At 57.3% G+C, this 10,257-nt stretch overlaps 2 protein-coding genes across 2 annotated transcripts; one reads left to right on the top strand and one right to left on the bottom strand.

Annotated features, from left to right (window-relative positions):
• Positions 1–7: 7 nt before the first annotated feature.
• CSUI_000872 (uncharacterized protein) lies at positions 8–2,388 on the bottom strand. The gene has a single exon (XM_068061079.1). The coding sequence runs from the start codon at positions 1,656–1,658 to the stop codon at positions 411–413; it is 1,248 nt and encodes a 415-aa protein (XP_067926953.1). The 5' UTR covers positions 1,659–2,388; the 3' UTR covers positions 8–410.
• Positions 1,890–9,157, top strand: CSUI_000873 (gnat family protein). The gene is made up of 4 exons (XM_068061080.1): positions 1,890–4,099; positions 4,546–4,736; positions 5,007–8,585; positions 8,921–9,157. The coding sequence occupies exons 1-3, from the start codon at positions 3,317–3,319 to the stop codon at positions 6,487–6,489; spliced, it is 2,457 nt and encodes an 818-aa protein (XP_067926954.1). The 5' UTR covers positions 1,890–3,316; the 3' UTR covers positions 6,490–8,585; positions 8,921–9,157.
• The last annotated feature ends 1,100 nt before the right edge of the window (positions 9,158–10,257 follow it).

Raw genomic sequence — 10,257 nt, forward strand, 5'->3', positions numbered from 1 at the left:
AGGGCGCCGGTGTAAGCTGTTGGCTTGATGTGTACCCGAACATCACTTCTGCTGCACCACGGACACTACACATTTGATCCGGAACCCCCGAGGTGCCTCGGCGGGACAATTCAGACGGTGTCTATCACTGCACGCCAGGAAACAGAACAGAAAAGATTTTTCCACTTCGGATTCAGAAGACGTCGAGATGGCCAGAAAAGCAACGTTCCTGTCGTGTGATACGGCTCCAGCTCACAAGAAAAGCAGCTTCGGTAATACACCCTTGACCGATTTCTGTGAGCAAGGGGAGTTCTCCGACGAACTGAGAGACGCATCCAAAAAAAGAAAAGACAATCCGTGTTCGCATTAGGCATCCGAAGCAAAAAAAGAGTCACACGCTGTCTCCGCTCAGAGGACTTCAACTCCTCCTCTCAGATCACCGACTGCCTCGAGTCGTACAGCGGGAATTCCCTCTGCAGCTGAACATCCTCCTCTCCAACTAAACCTTGCTTGACCGCTTCATCGACGAGACTGTCCGGCACGATTCGGATGTAAGGTCCTGCAGGAGTGCTGACAACCATTAGTATGGGAGGCGGCTTCGGTGTCCCACCGTTCTCCACATCCACGGGTGGCTGAGTCACTGCACACGGAAACACTTGCTCTGTTACCGCCGAACAGTCCCCGAGAATACTCGAGAGACACTGCTCTAGTGGTGACAGACTGCGGAAGTCACCCGTCGCGATCCTGTGGAGGCCCTCCCTGGCGTTTTGCAGCTCCGTGAAATCCCCATAGGCGACTCGGGTTACGCTTCGGCTAACACAACGCACCGCCTCCCGTACACTGGCAATGGCGCGGTCTACCAACTCACCAACGGTAAAGGCTGCTCCCTCTGTTTCGATGGCAGAACCACTGTTCGCTTCTACCTGCGGAGACTCTCCCGGAGATTCCGCCTCTCTGGCCATTATAACGTCCTTTCGGTCGGCTCCCTTGCCAGTTTCGTGCCGCGCACACGTGTCTCCTTCTTTCCCCTGCCCCATTCTGCCTTGCAGTTGTTCCTGGGACGATGCCTTTGAACTGGCGAACTTTTCAGGCGGCCTCTCTACCCCTACGTGTCCGGCGGCAGGGTCGCGATGCGGGGCCAGAGCAACCCCCGTCTCTTCCTTCAGTGCCTCGTCTTGACCGATGCTCTGACCGGGTGTCTGGCCAGACAACACGGCGCTGGACACATGTACATCGCTTCGCTCGGACCTATCAGCTGGTTTGCTGACGACGCCCCTGGATGGTGCTTCCTCCAGCTTGTCTGCGTCACGCTGAACGGATGCCTTCGTCTCACCGGGTGCATTCTCTCCAACAGATTGGGGGGAATCTCGAAGGCTTGGCGACAGTCGTCCATCCGCTCCGCCGCCGCCACTTGGAACCTCACCGGACGCATGGCTGGGCCGCAGGCCGTGCGACCAGACCGCTTCATCTGCCTCAGGGTGCTGAGTGGTGCCGCTTCCCACCGAGGGGGGCCGATCGAACTCTCGAGTGGGATCAAAATCTCTTCCCTGCTCCCGGAGGGGGCGGTCCGTAAAATTGTTTGAAAGCGGGGGACCCCATGCTGTCCCGGCATTCGCCGGAGGCTGCTGGCTTCCGTCGTCTCCGACCACCAGCGAGCCCTCTCTGGCCGCAGAAGCCATAATTGGAAAAAGTAGGCGGGGTCCTACAGAGCGTAGGGGAGACCTGTCCAGGCTTTTTTAGCCCCAGCCTTCTCAAGGAAGGAAAAGTGGAGAGCAACAGACAGCAGTCGAGCCGCACTCGTACGGCGTCTCGGAGCTTCTCCCGTTCTCAGCAACGCTGCACGGTGCGGCGCAAAAAATACGCAGAGTGACTAGCTGCGCGGACCCATTATCACGCGGAAGGTGCCGCGAGGTACAAGTGCCCGGGGGAAAATGACAAACAACTCTCGTAACGCGTGAAGTGCAAACTGGGAAAAGGGGAAAAAAAGAAGAGAACTACGGAGAGGAGGTAGGCGCGGCTAGCTCCGAGCATCGGACCGTCGTATCGCCGCTGCCCACATCGCTTTTCAGTTAGCGGAGTGCAGGCCAGGAAGGGGAAGCTTGTTTTCTTCACCAGAGGCGAAGGTGGACGGAAGCAGGTATTCGGCCCTTTGAGGTCATTTTATCTAGTTTTCCGCCTACCTTACCCCCAGCCCGACTGGGAGTCCTGAGAACCGACTGCACCTCCCACACGTTCGTTCGCCACAACCGTGAGACGGGCAACAGGGCGCCACCTACGTCGCTCCAGCTCTGCGCTTGCGCTGGAGAAATCACTCTACCCAGTTTCCCGGGAACCACGCACATCGTGCTTTTGCTGCACTTCGCAGGTTACCAAAAGGCATAACTGTGATCGGCTTCGTTTTCTCGCGAGCGTATCCCTGTGTATTGTTGAGCCAAAGCTCCAGACGCAGCCGGTTCACCGTGCCAGCATGCGAGTTTCTTCCGGTGGGCCGAGACGGGGGCGCGTAGCTGAATCACCGAGCTTCCGTCAGTGTGCTCTTCACGTGTTAGAGCCACGTTAAGTTTGTATGGGCCCAGGGGTGCACGGCTATTGCCCGGTGACCGCACAATTGGGTTCCGGGCGGGCAGCAGTTTGATTGCGATTGTCCGGGCCAATCCAGTGTTACCCTCGTTCTGCGTACTTCTTGGCGGCTTCACTGTTGCGGTGTGAGGAGTCTTCTTTTTCCTGCCTGTGGCACATCTACTGGGCGCTCGCACCATGGCCCGAAGCAGCAGTTTGATTGCGATTGTCCGGGCCAATCCAGTGTTACCCTCGTTCTGCGTACTTCTTGGCGGCTTCACTGTTGCGGTGTGAGGAGTCTTCTTTTTCCCTTTACCAGTGAGCCGATAGTCGAACCCTGGTCGGCGCCCCAAAGATTCATGGACATGTGGCCTGTGGCACATCTACTGGGCGCGAAATCGTGGTGTTGTCATCTGGCAGACCGGGCGGCTGTTTTGGGAAATGGTTAGGGCACATATGCAAGCTAGGTTTCGGGATACGCTGCTCCTTGAGCAAACTCCAGACGACGCAGGTTCACGCTGTAGCCAGTTCGTGCCTGTTGGTTGCCTTGACGTGGGTTCCAAGGTCGAAAGAGAAGGGGACCGTGTTTTGGTTTCCCAGCATCCTCGCAGTGGAAACACTGTGCAGTGCGAAGCCGAGTTGAAGGTGGCGAGCCACATCGGCAGTCATACCTAGGGCCAGGCAGGGAGAGACGCTGGAGTCGGGCTCTGTCCTTTGGAACAATAAGGAACTAGCTGCCCGGTTGCCGCACAGCTTCTCAATACACCTCTGACAGGCCATGGATTCTTCCCCGGCAAGCCATTCTTGCACCGGGATATCTTGTGTCTGGCTGGGCCGACGAGGTGACCAGGTTAAGACAGCCGGTCAGGGAGAAGCACCGACAAGCGCGGCACCCGGAGGTTCGCGTTTCTCAAGCGCGGATAGAATTGCGCAGGAAATCGCTTTTCTTGAGGGGGCCGAGGAGAAGGCGTCTGACAAGGACGGGGTAGGCAGCAATCCGCGGTTTCGGCTGGACTTGTTGAGGTGGCATGTGCAAACCAGCGAACAAGGAGTCTTCAGCAGCTGGGAACCCCGAATAACTGACACTCGAGAGCTGCAGTCGGGGAAGCTACAGCTCGCGTTGTGGCTGAGTGCTGCTGCACAAACTTTGCAAACTGAGTGGCCAGCACTTCGAAATCACAGTGGTTCTTTGAGGAGGCCCCACTTCGACTGTGTGCGACTGGAGCAGGTTGAGAGATGCAGTCTGCCACAAGCGGGCACGAGCAGGCTCCGCTCAAGCCCTCCACAGGCTCCTTACAGCCTGGAGCCGTCCAGTGACGGGGACACGTGCGCCTGTTTGGGTCCGAACACTGTCTGTGACCGCTCATCCGACACTTGTTGCGAGAGGCACTCTGAGCCGGCGTCAGATCAGGCAGCTACAGGAGAGGGGACTCTTTCCAAGGTAGAGGAGTTCCTCTGTGTGTCCGTCAAGAGCGATAAGAATCCAGGCCCCGGGTACACCCTTCCTGCGAGCTTCCTGTTGATCAGTGGCAGAGAGGTTGTGGGTCACGCACGACTCCAGGTGAGCTGACCTCAGTCATCACAGGTATCCTCAAAACATACAGCGGCAGCCGCTGTGTCTACTCCTCGGCGGGCGACAGTCCCGGCGATGGAGATTGCTTTGGTCTTCTCTATTTTTGGGAGTGCGCACTGTTGGGCAGGCTGCTGCTAAAACTGAAAGGTAGCCCGCAGTGAACATTCTTCTGGTGCCGTTTGTGTTTTTACGTTTACTGGGGAGCTGGAAACAAAGCTTTGCTGCTTGATGACAATGGTTACCAGCCTGTGTCCCAGCGTGGATTCAGGCTGTGTACCGTGTAGGACTGTGAAGTCCTGTGTGAAGTGGGTACCATACGGCGGCGCCAGGTGGGTACCGGTTCTTCCCCATCCAGCACGTGACATCCAGGACGGCCATCATCAGCGGAGAGCAAAGCGCTGTTCCTGTGAGTGTCTGGTCTTCTTTGGTCGTAGGCCGCTGCGCTTCCTGGATGTCCAGCGCAGTATGTCGCCGCGAGTTACGTCATCGTAGAAGAGCGAGTCCGAGGACGAGGCTGGGGTACGCTCCTCATGAGAATGGTTGAGGCCATTGCGTCCCAACACTGGGCCGCTGATTACGTTATTCTGCGGACACGCGGGGCAGCCCGCTTCTATGAAAAACTCGGGTACGCGCTTTGCCTTTGTTCCGCATGTGGCGCCGGTCACTCCCTAGTGTTTCTTCGCGTTTTGTACGTTTGGAGTGGCGGTTCGGGCCGCTGGGCAGCGATTCTAGTTCAAACTGTTCAGCAATATTTTTACTAGAAATGGCGGTGTCTATGAGGGGCGCCTGCTTGCTAATTCGGCGCAAGGTTGTACCGCACAAAGAAGCTATCGTCTCACCGAGGAGTGTTTGTGTTTCACCAACACTTATGAGTGCATCGCGCTGTGTCCCGCAGATACCTTGGCTGCTCTTCCATGGAGTGTTCGGCCCCCTGCCTTGCTCGCCTGAGCTCCCGTCAGCGAGACACTCTGAATGCCTCGCTTGGAAGGCTCTTACAGAGTGTTGAGGAAGCGCCACACGGATGGAGTGCGCATGATGACTCGGACAAGATACAGTACGGTTCGAAGGTGTTGACTCAGGAAAAGCACCGACGAGGTTCTCCTCAAGAGGAACCCAAACAGCAGCGAACAGCACACAAATCTATTTCACCTCTCGATGTCTGGCTCCGGAAACGCGTGGGCCGGTGCATCGAGACACCTGTGACCCTGACGTGGGTTGAGCGCTGCACTCAAGTAGTCTCGGCGATGCGGTCGCTGAGCCGCTGGCCAGGAAACACTTGTGGCGAGGGGACGGGAACACCGAAGCCAGTTGAGGCATGCGTCGACCCCGGCGCTTGTATTCCCTCAGAGCCTTCGAGGACGTGGGGGGGAGCGCCAGCTTCCTTCACGGTGGAGAATGGCTCGATTGTGACGCTGCTCGATGTGCCATGGTGCAAGCAAATCGGACCAGCGTGCGGCATCAGCGCGATTTGTATGGCTGCTGCGTTCTTTGCTGCCCAGTCACAGCCGCCCGCGGGTAACGTCGAAGTGGGTTCTCAGTTTGGACCGAATGGGAACAAATGTCTGGATGTAGAAGGTTTAGGCGATCACCTTCTTGCACTCGCCAAGTCTTGGCGGATTTCCCGAGACGGAGAGCTGTTCAACGTCAGAGACTTCATCCGGCTCGCCAGAGAAGGAGCGCGACTGGATGCGGTGCATGTGATCATTACACAGGCTGAGGACGCAGATGGCCGTCCTTTGGCAACAGAGTTGAAGAACTTCCATGGAGAAGAGGCAGTCTGGATGCCTATGAATTCAGCAGACAAAGTTGCATATTTCTTGGATAAAAGATGGCTGCTAGTGCTGCCGTTCGACTCAGCAGGCGGACACGTTGTATGTCAACGTGGCCGCAAAGCCCACTACGGAATCGTTGTAGGAGCCTGTCGGCTTACACCCGAGGAGTGCCCCAAGGGGGACGATGGCGTCCTGCTGGGGAAAAGCGAATACGGCCCGGCTAGCTTGTTAGAGGGTCCCGCATCTCGCAGTGATGACGAGCAATTTGGCGGGCCTGTGTCGGAATCTCTAATAACCAACACGAATTCGGAGGGACGTTCTGAGGAAATGAGAGGGGCTGAACGGCTTGACGTGACTGAGTCGTTCCCATGTAATGACACCGAAACGGTCGGGGCGGAGAACAGCTCGTCGTTGGCGGATGTCGCGATCGTTCTCCAGCACGGCCGCTCACGTCGTTTGCTGACAGAATGGTGGACGAAGGTGCAGGAGTCAAATGCGCAACTACTTTCTGTGGATAAGCGCACGTATCCCGACGCTACTGGCATGCAGCTGATGAATTCGGCCATTCTCCTTCGTGGAATCCGGAAGCCGTTACGGGCACCCTGAACCGAAGCGTTGCCCATACGGAGACGCCGGATGGGAGTCAAGCCGGGAGCAACAAACGACTGTGGAAACGTTCAAGGCAGCTTCGGCTGGACAGTTGATTGTCTGGCAAGAAGAAGCTCTTGTCCGACAAAGATTAGCGAAGCAGGACATCCGAGGCTGAGGAGGGAGGCTGGCCGGCTCTGCGTGAAGCAGGTGAGACGCTGGAAAGGCTACCTGACGTTCGCAGGTGTGCCGGTCAGCACTGTAATGCCTGTGGCGCACTTGTGCCTAGTCTCTCTATAGGGGGGCCACTGCGAAGCCGTCCTGTTTGCTGGGGTCTTACCCGCCTCCATGGTTGTTGGTGAGTGTCTGTTCCCGGATCCGGTGTCGTCGAGGACCAGGTAAACCGGATACACCACGCCATCCGCGTCTCTCACGTGATGTACTCTCATGCAGGGAATGAACCTCGGAAGTAGCGGCGGGATCCCTTACATACTTTCACACCGTGTTCTTGCATTGTTGCACGCGTGTGTCTTTTTCGACTTCCGCCTCCCGCGGTTGGGACTGTGTCCATCCAGGACCGAGGGTTGTGGCTCGGGTGTACGAGCGAGGCTGGGCCCGCAGAGCTGTTGTGAGAGGCGCTCCAGCTTTCCTTCTTGACCAACAGAGGAAGGGTCTTAAGCGGGCGCTTCAGGAAGGTTGCTCAGACCGCTCCAGCTTTGAAACTTTTGTCGGCTTCACACGGCGCTTTTTGGCACCTCGACAGCTACCCAGCGGACGACTCCATACAGCGAGGGACCCTGCTTTTTGCTCGGGCGTGCACGTCTGTTTAGGATTTCGAAGGTAGAGAGTAAACCTGAGAGGGGGCCCAGAGCGGACGGGTTGCTCAGCGGTTTGTACCCGCAACTCATACATTGGAACTGGAATGGGGGGGCTCACTCAGAACTGGCGGTCTGACGGTGGCCCTGGGCAACCGCAGGAGTACGTAGCAGGCTCTCAACAGGAACTGCTACGCGGTGAAGACCTTCTTGAAGCGTGAAGCGATTTCGGTTTGCCCGGCGTGGAGCAGCACTCGCGGGGGTGCCCCCTCCACACCTGACAAGGTGTCGCAAACTCAGTTGGGAAAGAACGGTTTGAAGGTGGTTGCATAGGCTGCTGAGGGATTTGGCGGCCCGTGGTTGGCGTTTGCGAAGAGAATCTTCTTGGTGGCTTTGAACCGACGGATCTCAGTGAGGGTCCGCTCCGATGTGCGGCGAAGTTATTACTACGTCAGTCGCGCAGTTGGACAGGGCCGCCACGATGAACACTCCTGGCAGGTAACACCATCGATCGAGGACTTCACGCGGGCGATCGCGCGCCGTTGCGGCAAGGCGAAGTAACTGGGGTTTGGTGGTGCAAGACGGCCAGCACGCAGGGCGGCAACTCGGTCCCTCCGCGGCAACCTGCTCGCACAGGAGTGTTCAACTGTATACTGGCGTGGGAGCCAGCGAGCTGTCCGACTATGGGCGAGATTCCCAACGTTTCGACACGATTTGACACCGCAGACTGCTGAGTCCGCGTTCTAGTCTGCTCTGGTGTACTGAACATGTTCACCTAGTGTGAGGCTGTCAGTGCACAGGCCTTCGTGTAGTGCCGACAGTTACGACGGGGCGGCGTCCACTGTTGCTGTAGCTGCAGCAGCGACGCCAGCCGAGCCGGGATCACCCGCGCAAAAGTGCTGGGGGCTCAGTGGAGGGGACGGACACCCTTCGTTCAGTAATAACTGTTGTAAGGTGAAAGAGGAAGGTCAGAGGGGAAAGGCTGCCAGCGGTGCCATGCTGCAACGAGGGGCTTAACAAGGGGTTGTGTTCAAGACTTCTTGGGGGAGGCAGAGCCAAGCGTGGAAGTCGGCGATCGGCGCCGCCGGACGTCGAAGCGTTTTCGGCATCCAGACGCCGAAGAGGCGCGAAGTGTGACAACTGACCGTCGTCCTGGTGCGAACTGGCAAGACCCCGAGCTTGGAGAAAGTGGGAAAGCGACGGCTTACCGGCATTATAGTACCAGAAGATGCTGGGCGCTGCCACGGGATATCTAGGACCGGATTTTCCTCGCTCTGCATCCGCAAACACAACGCGCGAGTGAGTGTGACGCCCACTCTATCGTAACTGCCGGCACTACACGAAGCTCGGCCGGTTCCCCGAATTGCGACAAGGCCTGTTCGCTGACGGCATCACGCTAGATGAACACGTTGGCTACACAGGAGCAGACTTACACGCAGACTCAGCAAGCTGTCGAATCGTGTCGAAACGTTTGGGATCTTTCGCACGGTCCGAGAGTTCGCTGGCTTCCACGGCAGTACACAGTTCACCATTCCTACGGGCGTTGCACCTGCTCCCACTGTTTCCGGAGAAGCAGCACGATTCCCTTGAAGAGCCTTTTGTCTTTTTGTCTTGGCTGCGAATGTCGCTGTCAGGCTTTGCGTGATATCCGCTTCCCGCCGCGCACTTCGCTGGTACACCCTTCGCCTGTCGACCACGTGCAGCCTCTTCGCGACGTCCGCTACGGCACCGGCCGTCACAAGGCCACACGCTACAAAGCTCCTGGTGCCACTGGCATATTTGCAAATGCAGTTGCTGACTGTAACAGTGCGTCAACGGATTCGTAGGCCAGGGAACACCGTCATGGTCTTCCTCATGGCGATATAACGCCCACTCCCTGCTAAATGCCGTGCTGGCATGGCAGTTGTGGTATCTCTTTTGAAGCTCTTGACTGGCCACTTGCTGTCGCTTCCATATTATGAGGCAGGAGGACTGTGGCTCCCGCCTCCGCGGTAGTAGGGCGAAACAGTACCTAATACTAAGGGTGTATTCCTAGGTCGGGCGGTCAGAGGCGATGCAAGGACCAATACGCCATTGAGGGCACGAACCATGAAGAAGCCCTTCAGCACATCCGACACCTGTTCGAACGGCAACACGGAGCCACCACTAGCAGGTGCCCTTGTTCTTGCCCTCCTCGAGGACTTCGTATTTTACGGAAATATGCACCCCCTACCTTCATGAGTTACTAGCAGCTCACTGGAGGGCGCTGCGGCAGGCTCTACACTCCAGGGAAACGAACACCGAGACACGTTCTACAACGGGATGCGAAATCCTGCTCAACCCTGTCTGGTGGTCCCCAAACCAGTCGCGTCCACGATATGCCTCATCGGAAATGTGGTTAATCGACACTCACCGAAGGGCAAAATGGCTGAAACTCCAACACTAAGAAGATACACCATACTACACATTCAGGCACTCCTACAAACATCCACTCTTTTCGGGGCACGGCGCTGCCACTGAGGGTTCCACAACCCGCGAACCGAGACGCTACAACTGCCGGCTCCTCACCACGGTTGGCCAGTGCCGCGTATTGCTGTAATGCGTCGAGTCTATTGTCTGAAGTGAACATTTCCCCACGCACAAATGCAAACAAGCGTATGTTTAGGGGTCTTCTGGAGCTCCACGCTTGCTCCGTACAGTTGTGGCTGTGATTCCCTGCAAGGCGTAGTTGTATGACACACTTGCCCACGAAGAGGGCCTGTGCCGCCACGCGGACAGCAAGCAACGTTCTGCCATCGGGTGGCCTTACCCACGGCGTTAACTCACGGCAGGGGTGTACCGCGACGACCAGCACACTGTAATGCGTGTGCTGTGATGACCATGGTGGCAACGATACGAGTTGCAGTCAGTGTTGTGCTGTGGTGTGGAGTAACGGATGTCGCGCCCGTCGGCGCTGGGCTATAGTATGCCCGCCCACTGGGGCAAGTGTCGT

Source organism: Cystoisospora suis (assembly GCF_002600585.1).
Source record: "Cystoisospora suis strain Wien I chromosome Unknown contig_342, whole genome shotgun sequence".
Lineage (NCBI taxonomy): Eukaryota > Apicomplexa > Conoidasida > Eucoccidiorida > Sarcocystidae > Cystoisospora > Cystoisospora suis.

Bases quoted from the DNA above. Each gene is read 5' to 3' on its own strand.
- CSUI_000872 (XM_068061079.1), bottom strand. From the start codon at position 1,658: ATGGCTTCTGCGGCCAGAGAGGGCTCGCTGGTGGTCGGAGACGACGGA.
- CSUI_000873 (XM_068061080.1), top strand. From the start codon at position 3,317: ATGGATTCTTCCCCGGCAAGCCATTCTTGCACCGGGATATCTTGTGTC. The intron at 4,100-4,545 runs GTGAGCTGACCT...CTTTGGTCGTAG, and splicing joins TGGGTCACGCACGACTCCAG to GCCGCTGCGCTTCCTGGATG. The intron at 4,737-5,006 runs GTACGCGCTTTG...TGTGTCCCGCAG, and splicing joins CGCTTCTATGAAAAACTCGG to ATACCTTGGCTGCTCTTCCA.